Below are 26,970 nucleotides of genomic sequence, written 5' to 3'. Positions count from 1 at the left end.
GCTTGATGTGACATAGATGCTTCCTGCTTCTTAATGGAAATAATACTTGAAAACCAGGCAGCGACCCAGAGACCAGTGGGAGGTACTAAAGAGCAAATATTTTAAAATTTTAATTCCTTTGTATAGGGGTCACACCCAGCAGTGTTCCAGGGTCACTAGAGCTATACCCAGTTGCTTTGGATTGATGGATATAGCGCTGGGGACAATTCCCAGAATTTCTTTGATGTTATGAATGTTATTGGAATGCTCTCTCTGACCCTAATAATATTTTTTTTAATTTTTATTGGTGAGACACCATGAGGTACAGTTGTCGACTTATAAATTTTTGTGCTTGGGTTTCAGTTATACAATGACTGAGTACTCATCCCTCCACCAGTGCCCATTCTCTACCACCACTGATCCCAGTATCCCTCCCACCCCCTGTCTCCCCTATCCCACCCTGCCTCTGTGACAGGGCATTCCCTTTTGTTCTCTCCTTTTAGGTGCTGTGGTTTGCAAAAGAGGCACTGAGTGGCAATCATGTTCGGTCTGTAGTCTACTTCCAGCATGCATCTCCCATCCTGGGAGGATCCCCCCAAAACCCTTTATTTGGTGCTCCCTTCTCTATCTGAGCTGCCTTTTCCCCTAGCATGTGCGGCTGGCCTCCACGCCATGGAATAAACCTCCTGGTGCTTATCTCGGCTATTCTTGGGTGTTAGTCTCCTATTTTGTTTATGTTCCCCAGATGAATGCAATATTTCTATGCCTGTCCCTCTCTTTCTGACTCATTTCGCTTAACATGATACTTTCCATGTAGTACCACTTGTATGTAAATTTCATGACTTCATCTTTTCTAACAGTGGCATAGTACTCCATTGTGTAGATGTACCAAAGTTTCTTTAACCAGTCATCTGTGCTTGGGCACTTAGATTTTTTCCAGATTTTAGCTATTGTAAACAGTACTGCAATGAACAAACAAGTGCAGATGTCACTTCAACTATACTTTTTTTTGCCTCTGTGGGATATATTCCCAGGAGTGGTATTGCTGTGACACTAACAATTTTTTCATGGAAAAACTTGTAATAGGTTAACAATTAAATAAATAAAACAGAAAAGCCAAATCAAAATGGCACACCCACTCTCCTACTTCAGATCAATTTTTTTTTTCAGATGGAAAAATTCTAGGCTATAAAAGAGAAAATTTGACTCATGCATTGAGTAGATTGGATAGTTTACTTGTAGTCAATGGGAATAGCCAGATAATATTAAGTTGCCATGAAGAAAGAAAATTTTGGACATCCTGCTTTCACATTACTACCCTAACTTGTAAAAATGCTCGGAGAGGGAGGAAGAAACACTAAATTTAGACCCTATTTCATGCGTTCAAAAGGATGATTCACCCCACCCCCACCCCGTACAGCCTGAATAATCTGAGTGTACAGCAGCAAAAGAAGGATGCCCAGAAGTAAAGGAAAGTATCATTCATTCATTCAGGGGCTTGAGGAAACCTGACAATCCATTTCCTCTGCCAGCAAAGGTGCATGTTCACACACCTCAGACAACAAGACAGACCAGGTTTCTGAGTGGTATCCACCTCCTTTTAGCTTTGCCCTGGCTTCAACAGAAAGAAATGTGTTCAAAACATACTTACTGTGCTTCACCTGTCCTCCCAAAAGCTCCCTCCACCCTATGGCACTCACCCCATCTCATCCCACTGCATTTTTTTTTTTTTTGCTTTTTGGGTCGATTTATACCTGGCGATGCTCAGGGGTTACTCCTGGCTCTGCACTCAGGAATTACTCCTGGCACTTCCCCCGGGGACCACATGGGATGCTGGGAATCGAACCTGGGTCGGCCATGTGCAAGGCAAATGCCCTACCCATTGTGCTATTGCTCCAGCCCTTCTAGCAGGATCTTGACTAGCATTTAGAAGTCACAAAACATGGGCGCCTCAATGAGTCTGCCCTATGGGCATCATCGTTCAGTATCCAACCGGAAGTTCAGTCTCCTCATGGTAGCCTGTATGTAGGCTGGGTTTCAGAGAACTGATATTAAATAAAAGATAGACACCTGAGAGGATTTGAGACTACTTGAAACAAAACCTAGCTCACCAAATAGCAGCAAGTTCAGTTCCCATAAGTAAATGGGGGAAGTCACTGCTCAAAGATTGCAGGTAGAATTGATCATCACTATCCCATCCCCAATTTCACTATCTTCCGATTTCATTAAATTCCTGCCTTCTCTTTTTTTGCCCCCGATGCTAAAATAGTTATCTTAATCTCTACAGAGAGCATAGATTGAGGCTGAATGATTATTTGCGTTAGTCCAACCCGGTTTGGAGGGGTGAATTTTTAGATTATTGTGTGATTTTTTTTCCTCAGTGTCTCCATTCTTTTCTATTGCTTTCAATTTTCATTTTTAAGCACAATTTGGAAAGTAACCTTACAAGTCTAATTTCAGGTTTTTTTTAAATTTGCCTTATAGATAGCCTCTGGGATCAAGACAAATATTAAGAACAAAACCAGAATAAATATAAAAATAATTTGTTGCTGAATAACATCATCTCCCAGAAGTGAAGGCATTAATGCTGCCTACCCTTCTGAGGTTGAAGACAGAGCTTAGGAACCCACCCCAAGGGCCCCATTATAGACCCTGAATTATTTGTCTAAATTCAGAGAGATGATTTCTCCAAACATGAAATGGGTATAGCAGTTTTGCAGTGGAAAACAGAGTTAGAATGTGGCGCGCGTGCATTTACATTAGAGACCAGTCACTGTGGGAAGCTGTTCATGAATGAAGAGCCCACAGAGGGGAACACCCACAGGATGGATTGGGGGAGCCTGGACGGGGCTGTGGGTGGGTCCAGGTGGATATGAGATCCAATCAGCCTGAACACATGCTTCACAACCAACCTGGACACGGCACAGAGAAGAGGCAAGACACTGCAGGGCGGCAGAACCGATTTATACCTTTCTCAAATAGCTCCGTACTTGGTCTCCTGGGAAATTCCAACCAGGTAGGGGGAGTCACCTGGCTCCCCTAGGGACTCAGCAGGTGCCATACCAAGAGCATTAAATCATTAAGAGGACAAGGATGTTCAAAGACTTTGGCCAGATTGAGGGAGGGGAAACCTCCTGTCCCATTTGAGAAAGGACAAATACTCTTTAGCGCGTTAGACAGAAAACTGGCTGATTTAGCTTAGAACAGTGGCTACCATTGCAGTCAATTTCAGAATGTCAGAAAGGCAGCTAAGTAGTTGGAGAAGGGTGTTGCACAGGTCACATCCATCCAAGGCTGGGGCAGTAAGATTCTGGGATTGAGCATTGGAAATTTACACACGTAAAATACCACAGATCTCATGAATAGAGTAGGGAAGCTATTTTCTTAACTTCATGCACATTCAACACCTCTCTTCCATCTCTGAGGGGGTTTCAGTTCTAAACTACAATCAGCCCTTCTATTAAAGGAACAATAATAACTCTTCTTATTCAGCCAGATGGTGGTGTTTGTTGCACTAGTCTGAGTTCATAGTACAACATCAATAAATGGCCACTTGTAGAGGGACAGACAAAATCCCATTTATCAAACATACCTAAACCTCCCTCTTTCTCCTATCCCCAAATCACCCATGGGAACTCAGTCTCATTTGGGGGAAGAAAGGAAAACTAGCAAGGCAAAATAATGTTAAGTAGAAAACCATTTCTTTGGGAGGAAAACAGAAAATCTCTAAGGAGAATGATCATAGGTGTGCGCTTGGAGTATTTTGAAGTTCTTTTTCCCTTTAGGAACTGTTTGAAAGGAAGATCCTCAGGAGTTTTCCCCAATCCCTGGAAAGTTGTTCGCATGAAAGCTGTTCATTGTCAACCAAAGATATCACAACCAATAGGGAGTGGGGGTGGGGTGGAGGGGGGTGGAACAGGGGTAAGATGGCTTCTTTGGTGAGTTGTTTAGTCTCATGAAATGAATATCTGTTCTTGGAAGGCATTCCAAAAGCCTTCTCACCACAGATAACTCATTGAGAAGGAAAGAGTATTTGTTCAGAATCCACTCTGGGGGGAAAATGATGTGCTGGTCTCTTATTGCCAGTGTAGACATGCTTTTAACAGACCTGGAGGACTCACGATTTGTCCTTACATTAATGGTCTCAGTCCTACTTGCTGAGACTGTGAGTTGGGTGTTGGGGGCGTGTTGCTGACTATCTGAAGTCTCTGCGCCCACTCTTACTAAGTGCTACTACCTGTTTATGTAACCCTTATCCATGTCCACAGTCCAAGGTGCAGAGGGTTGTCCTGTCAGCAAAAAATGTTTAAAAAATGTTAATTCAACAATCTAGGAGGAATAATATTTCTAGAACTAAACTCCTCAGGGAAAATGAGAAAGAGCTGCTCCCAGGATTCAACTCCTCCGCACTGAAATATACTTCTTTCCTGATGCTTTCTTCCCAATCATTTCTAATGCCTAGTGTGTCCTGACATTTGGTCCAAATAAAATGCTGGAACAGACTCCTGGGATACAATTGTCTTCGAACTCCACACAAGGGGAGTGTTTATTATCATGAAACAGCCTCTATTAGGACATGAAACATAGGGGGCCTGTTGGCATTTTTCCCCACACTGAATCACTTCATGATATAGATATAATTTTTTTTTCTGGCATTAGCAGCGAGCAACTCGTTTAGAACCTAAGGCATTTTCCATACTTTCAGGCAATGAATACTAGCTCTTTTTTTGCATCTACATAGCACATAATTTAAGACAGTGGGAAAAGGAGCAGGAGAATAGTTTCCAGTGTAAGGAAAACACTATGCAGATGTTTGCCCTCGCTCTTGAAGCCTGATGGTGAAATCGAGAATTGTTTATTTGTTCTGAAGTCAAACCTAAGGAATTTCTTTTGAAAGGCTCAAGACTGGGGGAGAGGTGGGGACTGTGATATAATATATTCCTAATATTGAAAGAGTCAACACATGGCCCTGAGAATTTGAATCCCCAGAGAATTTAGATCTTTCGTAAATGGTTCATTTCTTAAATCAAATTTGGCACACCAGATGTCTATTTGTGTCAAAGAAAGGACATACCTGGAGAAACACCCGAGGACTAAAATTATATATTCACCTTCTGTAATTCTGTAATTGTTTTTCCCCCCCTCAAGATAGCCAGCTAGAAATCAGTCCTCTATCTTGAGCCATTTATTGAGAACAAACAAATGAACTTGGAAAAGACATGACCCAATTGAAGTTAAATACCTGACTTTGGTGTATGAGAATCATAAACTTGCTTACGGTCTATCTGGTCTGCAAACACTTCCCCATATATCATCCAATAGGGCATGTAGAAGATGTTCTTGGCCAACTTCCATGATGGTTCTTCATTGGGAAAGAGAATGGCTTGCCTGGCGACCCCAAAACTCATCAGCACCACCAACATTATGATGACAAAGTACATCATGTCTATCATCTGGAAGGTGGGAAAGCAGAGACAGAGAGAGAGAGAGAAAATAAACCCATATGATCGAGTATCCCCATAAAGGCTGACCTTAATGAGAATCTTTGAAGAAGGTTTACTTGGGGGATCACAGATTGGAACGCTTAGACAGGGAGCAACGTCCAGGCAAGAGAATCCTTGGCCTACTGAAATCAGTCTCTTCAGAAACTTCTCAGTAACTCAAAACTCATTAAAATTTCCATTGCTGTGTGGGAATTAGTCAAGGTTAAGCACAGTATATCACATAACACAGAAGTTTGGGTCTCTACAGTAATTTTTCTCTGCTCCTGGGGGAAACAAATGTTCTCCTTGGGCCTCTCTCTTCTTAGCAAAATTGAAATTGGGATAATTGAACTATTTCAAAAACTCCTGCAGTACCGTAAATCCCCAACTTCTGAAAGGATAATGAGTTGGCAAGTCCCAACATAGAGCCATTTGTAAATAAAGCCAGGACAACAAATATCCATTATGTATCTTCTCATTCCTGTGGCCTTGCCTTATTGCACTTATTGCAATATGTCCTACCACAAACCAATCTCTCAGAGAACTACTCTTTCTTTCTTACTCTTACTTTCTCTATTTTGTAGTGTATTTTATCAGTTATCTAGGGTGTGTTTTCTTTGGCATTAGAATTAAGAAGCTTAATAGATCATTCCTGTGCCTGCTGCTGAAATGTTGAATTTTCATCCTATCATGTTTATGAAGTTCTCAACTGCTTTCAAGTGCGCTGTTATGTTATGCCTTTGTTTTTGGCTTGGTCTGATGATACATGTTATCTGGGATCTGCTCCTCGTATGCCAAATTACTTTCCTTTTATCACCAAAAATAGAGGAGGATGTAGTAACTACTATTTTGCCTGGCCAGAACCCATTACCTACTTCTTTTAGAAACCGTTCCCACCCATTTTGGCCACAAAGATAGGCCACTTTTCTAGGCTAGGTTAATCATGGTACTCATCTGTTGGCAACAGTGATAGGAAGTACGCACGTGACACAGGACATGCCAGTCAACCAAAATCCTCTCTCTGAATTTCCTGAAGCTGGGGGGGAAAATGCCCTTTCACTCTGTAATGATGTGAATTCAGAATATCTGAGGCTGTACACCACTAGTGATACTGATAGAAGTAAATGAGAGAGAAAGAAGGAGAGAGAGAGAGAGAGAGAGAGAGAGAGAGAGAGAGAGAGAACCATATGATCTCCTGAGTACTTCTGGGAGTGGTTCATGAGCACTGAGTAACCTGAAATATCTGAACACTCTGAGGTTTGACCCCAGATCCAACCAATCCATTAAAATCTTCCTATATGCTTTATGATACCAGGGGCTCAATATATTTTAAGCCAATGAACTGAAAGGCAACTTCAAAGTCCATCTTTCAAATATTGTCTGATTTTGAAACTAAAACAGAATTTGCAAAATTTGATTTGTTTGCTGACTTAAAAAATATGCCAGTTAATTAGTTATTAGCTATTTCTTTCACAATATAGTGGCCTCAAAATTCTCTTAAAGTGAGCAAGCCAGCAGTGTTGAAACAGTTTTATAGGAAACACGGATCTGTATTTTTTGAATCTTCTCTCTCTTAATTTTGTAAAATTCTTTCATCGTTTATTTATAAAAAGTTTTATCAATGGAAAAATATGAATGGCTTCTTCCTGTCCTGTTTACTTATAATGATTTAAAGATGTTGGTAGAGCAAACCATAAAATTCAGGAGCCAGTTTGACCCCAAAAAATTCAGCCAGTAAATACAGCCACTGTTTTAATTTAATTTTTCAGGCTTGTTTTCATTTTGATAGGATTGCGATATCCAAAGGGTCAAGACAATCAATGAGGAGAAACATTCTCCAAAAAAACTCAACTCTATTTCAAATCTTACCTTCCAAATGTTGAAATGTAATAGTGTAGAGTGAAGACATGTAGACATAGAAAATTATTACTGAGAACTTGGGCTGATCACCTCTGACTTTAAATCTAAACTTATTAATTGGTTTCATTAGTAAGAGACCTGATTTTGTCTCCTTTATGTAAACACCCTGTGATATGTTCTATTGAGGAGAATAAATATTATGTTACTAAACACATATACCCAGATGTCAGACTACCTGAGTTTTCTTTTCTTTTCTGTTCTTTTTTTTTCTTTTTGAGTCACACCTGGCAATGTACAGGGGTCAGTGCTGGCTCTGCACTCAGGAATTACTCCTGGCAGTGCTCAGGGGACCATATGGGAGGCTGGGGATCGAACCCGGGTCCACCGAGTGCAAGCTATACCTGCTGTGCTATTGCTCCAGCCCCTGAATTTTCATTTTTGTCTGATAGTAAAAATAACTAGATTTTTTGGTTTGTTTACTCTTGTTCTTTTTTTATTGGTAAAATGTATATATAAGAGTAATAAGAATGCGTGTTAATTTTGAAAGGATTAAATGAGATCATGTTAAATACTCAACATAGTTAGCTCTCTGTAAATTTCATATATAATTATGACAGTTGGAAGGTGGTCAGACACTGATCTGAAGTTTGAACCCTGTCTTTGTCCCTTGCACAGGCTCAGTTGACTTAAATGGCTAAATAAAGATATTAAAAGCCTGTTCATAGCTGTTATTATTGTTCAGCATTATGTAAGTACTAAACTTAGAGAATTCCATTTAGAAGGGGAATGTGAAGGAAGATTCAGGATTCTATCAGGATTTAGAGCTTAGTACTAAACTTGGAGAATTCCATTTAGAAGGGGAATGTGAAGGAAGATTCAGGATTCTATCAGGATTGTGTATGATCCTGAACTTGCAGATTGACTGGAATCTCAATGGATATGTAGGTTTTCATGAGGGGAGGCATTTGGTTCCTCTCTTTCTTATACAACACAGGCTTCAGAGAACCAATTTAGCAATCATGATTATGTACGGAACTCTTTGAATCTGGTTGTCCCCTACAGCCACAGGACCCAGTGAATTATGAGGAAATTTAGGGATTTATTAATCTGAATAGGAACTTCCCAAGGTTTTTTATTTTTTAATGCATTCAGATCCAGGCATATTTTGTTAAGCTTCCAGCCTGGAAGTCTATCTGACTCACTAATAAATTCTTTAAGTAAATTTTATCTATCTTCTGGATCAGTGACTCGATTATTGAATTAATTATCCTAAGAGTCTCATTAAAGGAACTAAGCCCCTAAATATTCTCATTTTCTACTTATTCTTGAGTGATAAGTGAAATCATTCATAAGATAGGAGGTAGAGAAATGGAGTACATCTCTTTTGTTCACGTTATAGTAAAGTTTCATTCCAGTCAAAAGTGAAATAATTATGTCATCATTAAAATGATAGATGTGGATTTTGAAATAGTCTGACTTTCAAATCTAGTATGACTTTAATTATTTCAAGTACCTAAATGAAAGTTAGCGACTACCTATTTAAAATTTTTAAAGTAATACATTTGGTTTGTTTGGCTCTTTTCATATACTTTTTATTAAAATAAAATAAGGCAATCATCTATCAGATAAAAAGAGCTGATCAGATTATGCATTGGGTAATGAAATAGTTCTAAACAGAACACAATTTTGCCTCTTATGTATTGGGTAATGAAATTGTTCTCAACAGGACACAATTTTGTCTCTCAGAAGACAAGTGACATTGGTTTCCTTTGTTATTCTTGGGTCATACCCACCTGTACTCAGGGCTTACTCCTATCTGTGATCTAGGGACTATATACAGTTCCAGGAAACTAACTGGGGTTACTCATGTGGCAAGGAAGTACTTTACTATCTGTACTATCTCTCAGATTCTTTTTGTAATATATGTATATATGTGTGTATATTTGTGTACACCCTATATTGCATCCTATCATTCATTATGTAAACATCATATAATGTTTACAGCTCCTCAGAACAAGTAATTATCTAGTATAAAATATTGATTGTGTGAAGGTTGAGAAAACTTGGCTTAATTATGCAGACATTATAGTTCTTCACTTACATTGAATACGCTTGAGGCTATATTTGTGATTTTCCTGGGAATGTGTTCTCTCCATTCAGCAAACTCATATGCCCATACATTTTCATATATAAATTGGAGAAGGGTCCATAGATTCTTTCTCCTAAATTTTTTCCACAAGATTCTAGATTGAAACTGTTTTTAAACATGGGACTTTTCACCACAATCTCAAATTCATCACTACATACAAAGATGATATAATAAGCAGCATGATCGAGCAACAAATGCCAATCTTTACACAAAAGGTATAGGATTCTGTAGGTGTTCTGGAATATCTTTAACACTGTAATGTTTTTTCATTGTAATTTACCAAACATAATATGAACATGAGGATATATATGCAACTTATCAACTAACTGTTATAAGCCAGTCACTTGGTTAATTCACATATATCATGTTACCAACACTATCTTTCAAGATTTTCATTTTTTATTACTTAAAACATGAATAAACTGAGTCTCAAAAGGGCTAAGTAAAAGCCTGAATTCTCATAATCCCTTGATTTTGGTTTTAACTTATTTCTTCCAGTGCATGAGTTTGTAAGTGTTTTATAAGAAGAATATTGATTATTTAGCATTCATTTCAGTAGTTACACATGTCATCGTCATCATCATCATAAATATTGATTTGCTGACGGAAAAGGTCAGCAGTGATGATGTATGCAGTAAAACTGAAGTGAGAATGATTTAAAAGAAGGCCTCTTATTGACCAATTGTGGTTTCATTAGCTCTATCAATGAAAATGGAGTGGTCTGTATTCACAGAATGATTTTTAATAACAGTTGCTTGTCATATGAATGTACTTGACTTTTTCACATATATACTATAAAGGTAAAATAGCAGGGGATCTGTTTAGAAAAGTGGTTTACAGCTGTAAACCACTGATCAGAGCTGATCCTTTGACATCAGGATCTGGAAGGCAGGAAGGAGAGTGGGTTTAGGCTTAACATTAGTCTACATTTTAGTCCTATTGGGAAGTTCTTGATGGGTTGGTAGACATTGTTAGTTTGTTTCATTGCATTGTGTCTTTCTGAATATTTCTGGAATAATGTAAATATCATCCAGTTACTCGGCAACATTCTCTGTTTTTTTCCTCAAGTATGGAGAGGGAGATTCTTTTTAAATGTACTTTTCTGTATACACTGACGCTGCCCACTGATGACAGAATTCAGTCTTCAGAGAAAATCTAAGAAACTCATGTATGGTCGAGGAATGTTAGAACAAGTTTACATCCACATATGTGGATGTAGAAATGTTTCTACTTATGAAAACTAGTTTCCCACATGCCATTCTTTTTTAAAAGAATCAGATAGGTAAGAGCATAATTCTGGAACCTAGTTCTTAACAAAGAACATTTTCCAATAATGTAACAAAACATGACATACTGAAAAAATTTAATGTCCAACTCAAGCTCAACCTAATTCAAATCAGAGCTCAAATCAATGTTTTCCTTCCTTCTGTGTGGGAAAAGGCATTGGAAAAAAATTTCATTTAGAAACACCCCAGATATAAAGAAACATACTCGGGAAATAGCAAATGTCTAAAGGCAATCAAAGCTGAGAACTTGAGTGGGTCCTCAAAAGGAAACTTACTATGGGGCCAGGGGTAATAGAGCTCGGAGGAGGAACATTAAAACAATGGTGAAGCAGAAGACGGTGCTAGGAGAAGGTAGAGTGTCATGCATGAAACCCTATTAGTTATAGTATTGTAAATGACAGTGCCTAAAAGCAAAACCAAAAACATCTACCATAGAGGCAGGCTGGTGGGTGGGTGGAAAACTGGGGACATTGGTGGAAGGAAGTAGACACTGGTGAAGGGATTAGCGTTGGAACATTTTATGCTGAAAATAACTTTGCAAAGCATGGTGCCTCAATAAAAAAAAATCTTACTTTTTTTTTATAGAAAAATGTTCTTATAGAAAACAATGTGAAGTGGAAACTCACTCCTTCAAAATCTTCCCTGGTGAACGTGGTCTTCTATGTTCCTGCTATACTTCACACATCGCACATCACAGCGTGTGCACACCATCTGTAAATACTTCTCTGTTTCTCTCATTTTCAATCTTATAGAATGTATATACCAGAAAGCGAATTGGTGGTAATGGATAGCCAATTCTTCAATTATGAATTAGACGTAATTAAATTTATGAATACTCAAAAGGATTTAAAAATAAAACACTCCCAGGACCATTGAATTAGATATTGAAGGCAGTTTCAATCAAAGTAGTTCCTTCTTCCTATTCTAAGAACTGTTCCCTTGAGAATTTTTAATGTGGGCTTGGAGGACTCTGCTTACCATTTTCCCAATCATCATTACATATGGGCCCAAATATTTGTTCACGCCGAAGATGTCTAATAGGCGGATGTACCAATAAATGATGTTCACACAATAGATGACCCTGCCATCACTCCTGAAGGGCTGGTCTTGGAGACGAAGGATCATTCCAACAGAGAAGAGTAGGATGGCTATAAGGTCTGTGACATTCCAGTACTCTTGTAGCCACACCTTCACTTTCTGCAGCAGCTTTCCTGGCTCTGACATCAGGATCTGGAAGGCAGGAAGGAGAGTGGGTTTAGGCTTAACATTAGTCTACATTTTAGTCCTATTGGGAAGTTCTTGATGGGTTGGTAGACATTGTTAGTTTGTTTCATTGCATTGTGTCTTTCTGAATATTTCCAAATAATCAACTGAGCCTAATCCAGGGTTATTCAGATGCAACGATTTCAGAGGCAGACACAAGCAGTAAATTTAATTCTTGGATTGCCTTATAATTCGAAGGCACTAATTAGCATTTCCTTACATAAAATTATTGATTCCTAATATGCTAGAAGTCTTTAAAATCCTTTTCCATCTCAGGAAACAGCATCGCCATAGCGAGTAACTCAGGCCAGTAGAAGATTTAGAAGACCTCCTTCATTCTTGTTCACACCCACACACTCTGCATCAACATGTCCTATCACCTCCATTTCTAAATACAACCCAATCCAACCACTTCTCACCACCTCCACTGCTGCCACTCTATTCTCGGCCCCCACCACATCTCTCTCTAACTGGTGATTGCAACAACCCTCCAGCGGGCCCCCCTGCATTGATCCTCTGCACTCCAATGTATTTTCTGAGCATCCCACCTAATGGTCTTCTAAAACCTGAGCTCTATGCACTGGACCCTGTGAGTGGACAGTGTGGACTTAAGGCAGAAGGTGTAGAGAATGTTTCAAAAGCAGGCATGGCATGAGGGTAAAATACATAGATGCTGTGGGGATGATGGGTAGCACGAGGAAGTCAGAGCATTGTCTCTGTAGGGGCTTTTGCGTCTGTAAAGATAGAACAGTTCCTTAGAAATGATATATTTTACAGTGGGCATGTCCTCACTGTCCTCCCGTTGTTCATCGATTTGCTCAAGTGGGCCCAGTAATGTCTCCATTGGAGACTTTGTTGTTCCTGTGTTTGGCATATCAAATACATCACGGGTAGCTTGCCAGGCTCTGCCGTGCGGGCGAGATACTCTCGGCAGCTTGCCGGGCTCTCCGAGAGGGGCGGAGGAATCGAACTCGGGTCAGCCATGTTGGCTGCGTGCAAGGCAAATGCCCTACCTGCTGTGCTATGGCTCCCGCCCTACAGTGGACAGTATACTTTTTATAAATATTTTATGTCCAGGTTCTGAGGATAGCCCTTCTAGTGTTGAAGCTATGTTTTAATAATATTTTTAAAACTGAAAACAAAAAAAATTAAAATCGGGGCGGTGGTGACTCAGTTGTATGTGTATGAGACAGTTCATCAAGCTTTACTCCAGAGGAGTTGCTTACTTCCTTACCTTCATATTGAAGATGAATTATACTTCAGTATAAGAAAAGAGATACTTGAGATATAAGTGAAGAAGAACCATTTCTTAAACGTCCAATTATGATCATTGCCTTATACCTTCTAATAGCTCCACTACTAGGCTGGAGCCATAGCACAGCGGTAGGGCATTTGCCTTGCACGCAGCCAACATGGCCAACTCGAGTTCTGTTGGGTAACATTGCTTTGTCCTTCAAGAAGCTTAGGTTTTATCTGGTTACACCCACCTCAGTGCTCCTGAAGCACTTCCACTTCCATTGTGTTTATCTGTAAACAATCTTCCCTATGCTCTCCCACCCAGTTAATCAGCTTTCCCCTTAATCAGACTTTGTTAGTTTGTAAGATCAGTTTCCCAGAAATCTATGATTTTATATGTATGAGTGAAATATTGCCTTTCTCCTCTCCTTATGCCTTACGAACAGTTTACTTTAAAGTAATATCCTTTTTGTATAGATACAGAAAGACCGTTAACATTATGCTTTGTAATTTAGGATTTGATTGGCCTTGAATATTATTCACTCCCGGGCATCATCTTTCTCGACTTAAGCCTCAGTTGCCCTTAGTTCCTAACACCCCAAAAGCAGGGTCCCGACGAGGGACTGAATGGACCCAGGGCAAGCAGTGAGCTACCCTGGCAGTGAAATGGGCCAGGCCAAAGTGCCACGATTCTTAACTATAAGTTAAGAGTTTGATCATGGACAAATGCTGTCATGATCCAAGGTAACGACAAGACTAGGATCCTGCTAGGGGTGGGAAAGACTATCTGGCCTGAGCACCGTAGTCTGAGATCAAGATGGCCCTAGGAGAGCAATTCTATAAGTTTAAGATATTTCTTACTGTATCCATACAAAATGATTTATATTATATTCTTGTACGCTTGTCGGTCAAGGAGAGGAGAGGCACGCCCATGGAATTCTGCTCTAGGGTGGGTCCTCCTGCTAAGGAAGGATCTGTCCTAGGAGCGGTCTTCCCTGAGGCTAAGATTTCTACCCCTGTTGATCTCCACCCCTATTGATTGTGACCGCACCTATGTAATTGTTTTCCCCAATTCCTGACTGAGAGAGAATTTAACTATACTGTAGGAGCGGGCTGGGGCAGAAGAGCAGAAGGAAGAAGAGAGTTCAGAGAGGATCAGAGCCCAGACTCCAGAGAAGGAGGATGAAGGGGAATGGAGAAGGAGAATGAAGTAGCTGGGGGAGGAAGAATGGGGGCAGAGATAGAGAGACAGATGAGGAGAGGATCAGAATAAACTACGACTAATGCCTACCAGCCTGGCCCTCGTTCCTTCCTCCGCCTGACCATCGCCATCGACCTCTCCGGGGTGGTAGAAGGGTGAGACTACCGAACGCGGGTGGCGGGAGAGATAGAGCCGCCGCCGTGTGGGTGCCGTGCCCCAAGTTGTGTGAGTTTACACAGAGTTCTATTCCTCCGCCCCTCTCAGAGAGCCCGGCAAGCTACCGAGAGTATCTCGCCCGCACGGCAGAGCCTGGCAAGCTACCCGTGATGTATTCAATATGCCAAACACAGTAACAACAAGTCTCATGATGGAGACATTACTGGGCCCGCTCGAGCAAATCGATGAACAACAGGAGGACCGGGACGGGGACTAGTAGAAAAAGAGCCAAAGTCATTATTGGGGTCTCATCTTCTGGCCTACTATATTCTCCTTACCACCTTCCCAGTAGCCATAGGGAATCTGTACTTAAGCTTAATAAGTCCATTTTATGTTCACCACTTTCGTAGTTGCTTCTTTTGATAGATACTTTCTCCTCCCAGAGTTCTGTATTTCTTCCTTCCTCATCTCAAAGTTCCTGCTCAATTTTCCTGTCATAGGAAGAATATCTCTGAATGACCTAGTTGCAGTTTTCCACATACTCCCAAAACTCCCTCATATATGACCCTATTTGTGTACCTTTTAATTTATTTGTTCGGGTTTGGGGGTCACACCTTGCTATACACAAGGATTATTCCTGGCTGTGTGCTCAGGGATCATTCCTGGCAGTGCTTGGGGAACCATATGCTGTCCTGAGAATCAAACTGGAGTCAGCTGTGTGCAAGTCAAGTGCGCGTCCCCTTGTACTGTCACTGTCACTGTCACTGTCACTGTCCTTCCCTTGTTCATTGATTTGCCCGAGCGGGCCCAGTAACGTCTCCATTGTGACAATTGCTACTGTGTTTGGCATATCGAATATGTCATGGGTAGTTTGCCAGGTTTTGCCATGTGGGCGAGATACTCTAGGTAGCTTGTTGGGCTCTCCGAGAGGGGCGGAGGAATCAAACTCGGGTTGGCCATGTTGGCCGTTTGCATGGCAAATGCCCTACCCACTATGCTGTCCCTCCAGCTACTATGTTTTAAAAACTTGTCATTATAAGAAGCCAACTTCTTATGCTTTCATATGAAGCATAAGTATTTATCTTTCCATATTTATCTGTTATCTAGCTAATTATCCACCAACTACTCATGTCTATCTACCTCTCGATTCGTCTTTCTCCACTAGACTGTAAGCTCTGAGGGCCTGTTACACAGTAGACAACCAAGATTGTTGAGTAACTTGCATCGAGGCCTCAGTGTAATTTTCTAGTTCTTATCTATTTTAACTGTTGGGTAGAACCCCAACTTACCTTTCTGCTCCCACATAACTCTATAAAGTGCCCAGCTGAATAGAGGGTGTCGCTCCCACCCCCGTCCTGTTCTGCAACTTTCCCTGGATGGTAGAAAGTCATCCTCCTAAGGTTATACAGCAAGAATAACTTCATGAATCATTGTGTTTACTCCCAAGATCTCCTCCTCTTCTAGCGAGCCTTGACCCATCCCTTTCTTGACTCAGGATCTCTCAAAGGAGAGAAGAGAAAAGATCTGCAACAGCTTGAATCTGCAGCTGTTTCCTTGAACCTGTCCCTGTAGTGGTTATAATCTTGGCCTGAGATGGTCTCTTTCTTTATCTCTTGTAGTGTCTCAGTCCTGGGGCCTAGCTCAAGGTTCCTAGAACTTGATTTTATTTATGAACCCCCTGAAGGACTGCTGAAGACCCGAGGGCCAGATCAATTCTGCAGTTTCTGCTCCACTGTGCCTTGCATGGGTCTTGGGGATTTCTACTTTCAACAAGCTCTCAGGTTGTCCCAGAGATCAGACTGAGGAAGAATTCTTGCAGTAGAAATTCTTGCACTGCTGGTGTTCTGCCCCAGATAATCCTCGCGTCCAATCCCCATTCAACGGGCAAGTATCAGTATGTGTGGCATGTGGGTGAGGAATGCCTTAGTCCTCACAGTCCTTTGTCCACACTTTCCTAAAACTGTTCAACATAGGGGCCCATTCTACTCTTTTTTTGGAGCGTGTGGGGTTACACTTAGCAATGTTCAGGATTTACACCTGTCTCTATCCTCAGAGATCACTCTTGGCGTTGCTTGGGGGACCATATGGGATATTGAGGATTGAAACCAGGGTCAGCAGTGTGCAAGGTAAACACAGTATGGCTCCAGCCCCGCGTTTTTCAAATAGGCATGTCCTGTTTTATTGTGCTTAATGGTGGTTGGGGTTTGCTTTTGTTTGTGTTTTTGCACGCAGCTGACATAAATTTTCACTCCTACCTAACTCCTGACCTTCTTGGTATTTAAATTTTTCTCTTTTTTTTTTTTGCTTTTCTGCTTTTTGGGTCACACCCAGCAATGCTCAGGGGTTACTCCTGGCTCTGCACTCAGGAATTACTCCTGGAGGTGCTTGGGGGACCATATGGGATACCAGGGATCAAACTGGAGTCGGCTGCATGCAAGGCAAATGCCCTGCCCTCTGTACTATCACTCTGGCCCCGAGGTATTTTAATTTTTTCTTCAAAAATTCTTTATTTTATAATTGTAATGGCTTACCTCATGGTGCTGTGGGCAGGTGCCATGTAGTGCAGGGGACTTGGGCTTCACCTGTCCATGCTCTATCATTTGAACCACATCCCTGTCCCCCAATTGTTTCTTGTCTTTAAATGGTTGAGTTTTCACAAAAGTACTTTCACTACTGTCATGCCTCAGAGATAGCTCTAAACCACCACAAGAGTGAGTATCTCAATAAAATGAGTCACACGAAGTTTTTGGTTTCTAAGTTTATGTAAAAGTGATGGTTGGGTCAGAGACATACAACAAGTAGGACATTTGCCTTGCATGTGCTAACCAGCTTTTCCACAGTATCTCATAGGGTCCCCTCAGCACAGAGTCAGGAGTAAACCCTGAGCATAGCCCCCAGAACAGAAATAACAAAAGTGATTTTTATAGAGCTAGGGAATAGAACTTAAAATTCTTTTTTTGGGGGGGGGGGTCACACCCGGCGACGCACAGGGGTTACTCCTGGCTCTTCACTCAGGAATTACTTCTGGCGGTGCTCGGGGGACCATCTGGGATGCTGGGAATCGAACCCATGTTGGCCGCATGCAACGCAAACACCCTACCCGCTGTGCTATCATTCCAGCCCCTAGAACTCAAAATTCTTAATCACAAGGCCCTGAGCTCAATCCTGAGCATGGCAAGACACCCAAGCTCTAGGATCTCAGAGTCTAGCTCCAGTGGGTCCCAGCACTACAACAGGCTTAAGCACTGAAATCACCAGGTCTGCATCTTGGGGGTCACATATCAGGGTATCTACGTGAGAGGTTTCAGAAGGCCAAAGTCTGCTCGGCAGAGGGCCTGGGGGGTGGGGGCGGGGCCTGGGTGGCAGACCATCTCTTGAATGGATTCAGGACACCCCAGTGAGGGCACTGCCAGGGGCTATTTGAGGGGTGGGGGAGGAGGAAACATTCAGATGCTAAGTGGTCAGCTCCTCCCTCCCTCCAGGCAGCTTCCTCAGAAGCAGGAAAGACTCTCAGATTGACCCCCAGCTGACCCCAGGCTCCCAAGACCCGCCCCCTGCTATTTTGTGCAGCCTCAGGAGAAATGGATCTGTGGGCCTTGAGGTTGCTGGCAGCCGGCCCTCTTGGCAGCCTCTTCCAGAACAGTCCACCGAGTACAGACTGCTCCCTGTCTTCTTCCAGGCGAGTCCCTGGAGGGAGTCCAAGCGCCCTGCTGAAGTCTTGCCCTTTTCTGCTTATCATGGGTGAGGAATATGCGTTTGGGCGTTAAATCCCGGGGAGCAAATTGCCCTTCACAGCCTTGGGGCCCTGAGCAGGCCTCAGGTCTCACCACAAACACATTTCTGGTGTTTTTTTTTTTTTTCCCCCCTCCACCAAAAGGAAATCCACATACTGGTCAGGAAGCAGATGTCCCTCTGAACCGGGAGAGCTAAATGTAGACAGCCAGTTAAAAAAAAAGAGCAAGTCAGGTATTCATTAAAAATAAATAAATAAATAATAACCCATGCCTAAATGGGACACATGAGCCCTCTCTAGATTCTCAGGGTGGAGCTTTCCCAGTTAGAATTTAAATATCCCCAAGCAGTTTTGTTTCTAATTTTTATTTTTTTTTAAAAAAAGCAAATCATGATGCCTTGCATGCAGCCTGGGTTCGATCCCCAGCACTCCCTATAGTACATAAGCACTTCCAGGAGTGATCCCTGAGCACAGAACCAGGAGTAAGCTCTGAGCACTGTCAGGTGTGGCCCATGGCCCAACCCCCACCCCCAACAACAAAATTTAAACAAAAAAACTTGAGAAGAGCTGCTCTACTTATCTATTTATCCATCTGTCTACCTCTTTATCATCCATCCATCCACCCACCTGTTTGTTTTTCTCTTTGCCTTTCGGGTCACATCCTGCAATGCACAGGGGTTACTCCTGGCTCATGCACTCGGGAATTACTTCTGGCGGTGCTCGGGGGAACATATGGGATGCTGGGAATTGAACCCGTGTCGGCTTCGTGCAAGGCAAACGCCCTACCCGCTGTGCTACTGCTCCAGCCCCTGTTTGTTTTTCTATCAGCATTTCACCTACTTACCTCTCAATTGACTGCCTGTAACTGACTCTCAGTTTTCCTCTCTGGACCTCAAGATTTTTTTTTTTTTAATTTTTATTAGTGAAACACCATGAGGTACAGTTGTAGACTTACAAACTTTTGTGCTTGGGGTTCAATTATACAATGATCAAATACCCATCCCTCCACCAGTGCCCATTTTCCACCAAGATTTAAGGACTTGTTTTCATGATAAGACAGCACCGTGCATTTGCAGATTAAAAAAAAAAAAACAATCCTTTTCCTACAGATCCAAACTATTAAACCTCCTCCACCCCTACCTAACCTCAACTCCCTAACGAGAACTAGGATCCTTCCAGAGTGCTTGGGAGGGCAGTGCCTTAGAAAGAGACCCTTCTTTCCCGAAAGGCAAGCAGGAGTAGGGGAAGGCCCCTGGAGTCAGCGGGCAGACCTGCCTCCTGGCATTAGCCTCCAGAAAAGGCGAGTGCCCAGCGCAGGAGCAGGGCTGCAGAGCCCCCTGCTGGACAGTCGTGCCACATTCAGCCTAACGCCTTGCTTTGCCTTCAGAAGCCTCCTGGGTGGCGGCAGTAGCTATAGACTTCCTTTAGGCAAGAGGAGTGGACTGAGAAATCAGGGCATCATATATCCTCTGCCCCAATGGATGGGAAAAAAAAAGAGCTAGATTCACCTTGGTGCTGGAACGCATGCATGCAAACGGTTAAGCAGAAATAAAGCAGAGGCACAGCGTTGCATGAAAAAAGCCTTATTCTGTTCTTCCCGGAGCTGCAGAAAAGCACCCTGTGAACTGCAGGTGTGGGTGGACCGCGTGCAAAAGAACTCAGAATGAGGGGTTACCATGGGAGTTAACGAATGAAAAGGTTTTTAAAAAAGACTCCAAAAGGGGCTGGAGCAATAGCACAGCGGGTAGGGCGTTTGCCTTGCACGCGGTCGACCCGGGTTCGAATCCCAGCATCCCATATGGACCCCTGAGCACCGCCAGGAGTGATTCCTGAGTGCATGAACCAGGAGTAACCCCTGTGCAATGCCGGGTGTGACCACCCCCCCCCAAAAAAAAGACTCCAAAACTTGAACAATGTCGAGGATGTGTTTATAGGGACAAACGGGGTGGGGGGGGGGGGGGCGGGGGAGAACTGTATTTAGTGGAAGACACAACTGCAAAGCTGTTAGAAGAAAATGGATGAAATTCTCAGCATCAGGGAAACCCTCTGACTGAAATGCCTCAAAAACGGGAAAAGGGGGAATGGAGTGATAGGGAATAGTACAAGACACTTGCCTTATACACAGCCGACCCGGGTTCCAACCCCAGTTAACCATATTGTGGTTCCCTGAGTCCCACCAGGAGTGATCCCTGAGCACAGCCAGATGTGGCCCGAAAATAAAAAATTAAAATAAAAAAAAATTCAAAGGGGCTGGAGCGATAGCACAGCGGGTAGGGCATTTGCCTTGCACGCAGCCAACCCAGGTTCGATTCCCAGCATCCCATATGGTCCCCCGAGCACCGCCAGGAGTAATTCCTGAACCAGGAATTACTAATGCATGAACCAGGAGTAACTCCTGTGCATCTCCGGGTGTGACCCAAAAAGCAAAAAAAAAAAAAAAAAATTCAAAGACGGCTGTTTAAAAAGAGAAGACAAGTAGAGGTTTGGGGAGGGAAAGGAGTCTTCAAGATCAGTTCGGGAATTTGGAGGCAGCACTGTCAAAACAGTGCCTGGCTTTATTTGGCCTCCCACTTCCTCCTGTCCACAGACCCTCTTGAACACCGTTTTTCTCCTCTGCGCACTTTCAGGAGAAGTGGTTTACCTCTCTCATCTTCTCTATTCCCAGGGTGAAGATATAGGAAATGACGATCCATTCCTGGGTGGATGGCCAGCGCTCCATCTTCACTAACACGATATAGTTGAACAGCATCAGGTATCCGATGTAAGCCAGCTGTAAGGAAACACAAGACAGAGCTCCAGTTGCGGACACCCAGATCCCTGCCCTTGGGAAGGCCACCACACAAAACCGAGAGAGCATGGTCAGCAAGGATGAGGAATTCATGGTGAAATGAACTAAAAGCTCTAAGCTATCAAATGAACCAGAAAAGAGGGCAACGTTGGACGTACTTTACAACGAAGTTTCCTTTGACCCTTACATATGTTTCTGGGTCAGAACTTTGTGCCAAGGCTGCGACGTATCTTAAAGCAATTATAGCACTGTAGCACTGTCCTCCCTTTGTTCATTGATTTGCTCCAGTGGGCCCAGTAATGTCTCCATTGTGAGACTTGTTGTTACTGTGTTTGGCATTTAAAGCAATTATTTACTTAAAAAAATCTTTCTGGCTAAATAGCAATCTTTTCTCTGAGGGGCTGCCATTGCACAAGCTTCTTGAATGAAGCCAGGACAATGGGTTTTTGCCTAACGTATGCCCAGAAGATTAAATGTTCAATGGCAAGATCAGCTCTGGGAAACACTGTAACTGCAAATTGTTCATAGTGACATGAAGATAACTTGGACTTTCATTTCCTTTTGAGTTAATGTTTTGTTTTTTCCTTTTTTCTCTCCTGCCTCAATATGTTTAGTATTCTTAATTCGTGGGAGGGCTTTACCCATTTCCCATTGCACCATTTTCCTGCCCTGTGCAAGTTGTCATACTGCCTCCTGGTTTCTGCTTCTTTGAAACAGAGTAAGAGAAACCAAGCAGTCTATAGAAAAGTGTGAGTATGTGTGGCCTGCTGTGACTTGGAGTGATGTGTCATTCTCAGAGGGCTCGTGGGAACTTGGATGGAAGTGGAGTGGATAGCTTGCAGGAGAACTTCTTGGACTTGATAACTGTCACCTGAAGATCCAGTAATGTTCCCAGGAGTGACATGCAGGGGAATTGGAGAGGGTTTACTTAAAGGTCTCAGAAGCTCCTGGGAAAGGATCCATCTTAGGGATAATGACATATGTACGAGTGTGTGTGTGTGTGTGTGTGTGTGTGTGTGTGTGTTTAAATTCTCTCTAGAAGAGTGTTCAGGTTGAATAAGATGATTGAGGCAGTTTAGGAACTATGATTGAGTTGGTTCCAGTCTTCTGCACTCTTCCAAGCCATTGGGCAAAGAACAGGATGTGATGGAGGCCAAAGGGTTGAGACTCTGAAGGTTTGGGGGGATCTGAAGTGGAGAGAGCTGCAAACGTGGATAAAGTGTGTCTAGAAGGTACAGAATGGAGCTTCCACAGAGCTAGAGAAAATTTGCTTGCTCTAAATGGTTCACCATCTTTCTTCTTTTTATTTCTTACTTTTTTGGGGTAAATGAATAGATTCTGAATATGACTCAAATATATTTTCTGAGCCCCAATTACATTCATGCACTTACTGATACAATCACATGATTCCCTCATCTTTTTAAAAAAATTTTTTTTTATTAAACACCACGAGATACAAACTTTCGTGCTTGTGTTCCAGTTACACAATGCTCATCTCTTGAATGGTAATGCATCAGAGTTCAATGGCATCATGATGAGGTGTGGAAACAATCAGGCAACTTTGATGCTGGAGGGTTCTCTCTCCAGCTGAGAGATGTGCTCTTGAACTATCCTTTCTGGACAGATCATGATCCCAGGTTGCTATTCCTCCCCTCCCCACCTTCACAATCACAAGCAGACTGTGGAAACTCTACCTTCCATGAGTGTGCTCTGTTTCAGACTGTGTAGGATGCTGTTTAAAATATAATTTTGTTCACATGGCTTCTATTTATCATTGTACACTGGCTTTTTTTTTTTGCCAGCCCCTACGAGTAATGGATTTTGTAAAATACAAAATTTGTCTCTAAAATAGGTCCCCAACTTTTTTGTGACTTGAAAATCCTCTCTCCTTTGCTTCCTTCTGTTTGTTCAAGAAAACTCCATTTCTTCTAGGTGAAATGAATCTTGTTGACTGCCCAGTTTTATTATTTTACCCAACTCATTGCAAACTACTACAAGGCATAATATTCTCTTGTCACCTGTCAGTCCAGTGACAATTCTTCTGTACAGGCCCACAATCCTAGAATCTCTGCATTTTAGTATTTAACTTTCTCTGTGCTCTGAATACAGTTCTAGTGTATTTGTTGGGGGGAATGTATTAATGTTCAGTGGAAGGAATACTGAAATGAAGTCAGTGAAACTCAAAACACCGGTTGGACTTCCATGATATTCCATTCTGGACAGATCACCTCACCTCCATGTGGTGACTGGCATGATTACACTTGATTTTATTGAGTTTGGGGAGGTAGTGTAGGGAAAATATGTATTTATCCTCTGATAAACATCTAATGAGTGGCGGCTGATATTACTCATTGTTTTTTGAATAAGTTTTATTCCTCTTGATTCTTCTTACCTTATTCCTTGTTTCTTCTCGGTCCCCTATTAACCATTCACACCTCTGATCCTTTCATCATTTTTAGCTCCTACTTCTTCATTAAATCACAGTAGACTCTAAAGTAACCCTGTCTTTCCAAAATCAGGCTATAATTATGTTTGTGGACAATTAACAATACGCGGACTTCTGAAAATGGAGTTTTAACCATATTTCAATGGCACACAGAGGATGAACTGCTGTCTTTGAAGCAAGTTGAGTTCTAAGAACCCAACAACATTTATGGGGCCTTAAAAGACTTTCTATGGGGTGTTTTAATAGTGTGTGTTTGTATGCATGAACTTGAACAAGTTCTGTGTAGTATATCAAGGTTCTGAATACAAACATAATTTTAAGAAATTTTGGGTGTAGCACAAAAAACAAAAACAACAAAGATATTCTTTTTTTTTGGGGGGGGGGAGGTCACACCCAGCAATGCACAGGGGTTACTCCTGGTTCATGCACTCAGGAATTACTCCTGGCCATGCTCGGGGTAATTCCATATGGGATGCTGGGATTGAACCCGGGTCAGGCCATGTGCAAGGCAAACGCCTGACCTGCTGTGCTATCACTCCAGCCCCAACAACAAAGATATTCTAGTATGAGTGGGACTCCCTTGAAAATTTATATTTTATGTGCTTATGTATATTTGAAAGATAATTCCTGTTAATCAAGATGCCTAATTCCTGCACTTAGAAAATGCAGTGCAAAGCTGCTATGGTGTCCCATGGATTCCTGGTGAGACTTCACCATTCCTCACTTCTTCCCAGGCCTTTTTTTGCTGTCCCTGGAGAGCGAACGGGGGTGGGGATGTTACCAGGAAGGAGTCTGTCTTGCTGGAGAGGCCCAGAGTGCACTTCATGCCTCCAATTGGCATCTTCTCCAACTGGGTACTTGAAATGGATTCTCATCACAACTGGTTGTGGGAGCCAGTTGGATTTCTGCCTGCTTTCTTTTTGGAACAGAAGGAACCTAACCTGCTCCCCAGGAAACTTGCTAAGAGACGGCACTAAGTTTATAAGAAATCAGGGTGGGGAATACTCTTATGTTTTTGTTTTTGTTTTGCCACACCCAGTGATGCTCAGGGCTTTGTCCTGACTCTGTGCTCAGGGTTCACTCTTAGTGGGACTTATAGACAATATGGGGTACTAGGGATCGAGCCTGGGTTTACTGTGTGAAATGCACGTGCCATACTCACTGTGATATCTTTCTGGCTCTGGGAAGTACTTTTTAAAAAAATTTTTATTAGTGAGACATCATGAGGTACAGTTGTAGACTTACAATTTTTTGTGCTTGGGTTTCAATTATACAATGATCAAATATCCATCCCTCCACCAGTGCCCATTTCCCACCACCACAAATCCCAGTATCCCTCCCACCCCCCCATCCCCCCCATCCCACCCTGCCTCTGTGGCAGGGCATTCCCTCTTGTTCTCTCTCTCTTATTGGGTGTTGTGGTTTGCAAAAGAGGCAATGGGTGACAATCATGTTTGGTCTATTGTCTACTTTAAGCATGCTTCTCCCATCCTGGGAGAATCCTCCCAACGCCCTTTACTTGGTGTTCCCTTCTCTATCTGAGCTTCTGGGAAGTACTCTTATGAAGAAATGAATGACAGTAACTGAAACTGCTAATCTAAGACCAAGTCTTCTTGTCAAATATTGGAGGATTTAAAAATATTAGGAAATGTCTTCCTCTTCATTCACTTTCTTGAGGCTGGACTGTGTCAGTACATAAATATGATTTTCTGAATTCTATGTATGAACATAATGGAACATGACTGAGGCATACAGTCTCGGCTGGTGTGGCTGACTCAGGCAGCCATGGAAAAAGGAGCCGGACACACAGACTCCACTCTTCCTACAGGCACCATGGCGGCCTCCCACATGTGATACAAGCCAAGCACACCAGAAAGTTTGGTAAACTGGGAAGTTTGGTAAACTCAGAACCCTCAAATTCCTTTTTGAAGGTTTGATTTAGTGAGTTTTTGAAGGGTTAGGGAATTTGAATTTTGAACAAAACCCTTATCAACATGGATATGTTTTTTTTTTTTAAAAACTGTTCTAAAAGTCACCCTCATTATCTGGAGCAATGGTTCTTTATTTTTTCTGTTTATGGATTTTTTTACCTACTTTTTTAATTATTGGGTTTGGGGCCACACTCAGCAGTGCTTAGGCTCAGCTGCTGGCTCTGCTCAGGATTCACTTCTTGTGGTGCTCAGAGGATCACATGTAGTTTCTGGGATCGAGCCAGCATTAGCTGCATGCAGGGTAAGCTCCAGAATCCCTGCATTGTCTTGCCAACGGGACAGTGGCTCTTTACCAGGACTACTCATTATAGCCAACTAGAATCATAGAAACATCATAATGACCCAGAGCAATGACAATCAAAATCTGGGAGTAGAATCCAGTGGAATATGGTTTGTTTGTTTGGAGGCAATGCCTAGCAGAATATAGGTGGTACCCCCAGTGATGCTCAGGACACCATGCGGTTACGGGGATCAAACCCATGCCTCCCATATGCAAAGCATGCACTCAGTCTACTGAGTTATTTCTCTGGCTCCAGCCAGTTAATTCTTAAAAGCCCTGAGGCCAGATAGTCTTTAGTGCAACTAAGCATCTCTAAGGTTAGAGCACAAAAAGCAATCAGATTACTGGCATACAAATAACTCTGGCTGTGATCCAATCAGACTATTTGTGGGCACTGAAATGAGAATTTCTTATCATTTCCATCTGTCCTAAGGTATTTTAAAATTTTATTTCAACCCTAGAAACAAGGACCATTCTTTGTTCCTAGGCCACAAATAATCAGCAGTCGACTGGATCTGGCCTCTGGGTTACAGTTTTCAAGCTCTGCGCCAGGTTGAAACAATCGGGGAATTATACTGTAAGAGAAAGTACAGACCTGGTTGGAAAGCACATGGAAAATAGCATCTGAATAAAATTTAGCACCTAAGAGTGTCTCATAGTAGGTGTTTGATAAACGATGTTACAATGTGGTTGAGTGGAGGGGTGGATGAAACACTGAGTATTGCTGTGTCAAACTGCCAGTCTAGGAATAGCAGCAGCATTGTAGTTGTATTATGCCTCGATGCTCCAGGCACTGTTCAAAGTGCTTTACATATTTTAACACATTTGATCTTTATTAAACACTACAAGTAAGTACTATTCTTAAGGAAAGTGGGGACACAGTGTTAAAGTAACTTGCTTATGGTCGCACAATGATACTAGGAGACTCAGACAGCCTTCCTACGCAGGCTGTCTGACTCCAAAGTACCTGCATGTCACCACTCAGTTGTTTTCTGCAACGTAGTAAGAATATAGAATTACATCATCTCTATAAATAGGTATGAATTTTGCCTGCCTAGTTGTTTGCTTTGAGGAAGAATTTCTTTTCCTTCTGAACATTAATCATTTGAGTTTTCACTT

General features: G+C 42.2%; 1 protein-coding gene across 5 annotated transcripts in view; it reads right to left on the bottom strand.

The window, feature by feature from the left end:
- TRPM3 (transient receptor potential cation channel subfamily M member 3) overlaps positions 1-26,970 on the bottom strand; it is a 997,482-nt gene that overhangs the window by 81,986 nt on the left and 888,526 nt on the right. For all 5 annotated transcript variants that reach the window (XM_056118728.1, XM_056118724.1, XM_056118725.1 and 2 more), the window contains 3 exons: positions 20,988-21,116; positions 11,736-11,987; positions 5,258-5,432 (listed from right to left, as the gene is read on the bottom strand). In XM_056118728.1, the coding sequence (XP_055974703.1) occupies positions 5,258-5,432; positions 11,736-11,987; positions 20,988-21,116 (556 nt within the window). The remainder of the gene's footprint in view (positions 1-5,257; positions 5,433-11,735; positions 11,988-20,987; positions 21,117-26,970) is intronic.

Source organism: Sorex fumeus, unplaced genomic scaffold (assembly GCF_029834395.1).
Source record: "Sorex fumeus unplaced genomic scaffold, SorFum_2.1 ptg000038l, whole genome shotgun sequence".
Taxonomy (NCBI): domain Eukaryota; kingdom Metazoa; phylum Chordata; class Mammalia; order Eulipotyphla; family Soricidae; genus Sorex; species Sorex fumeus.
Note: the sequence above shows the minus strand (reverse complement) of the source record. Positions and strands in the feature narration are given on the sequence as shown.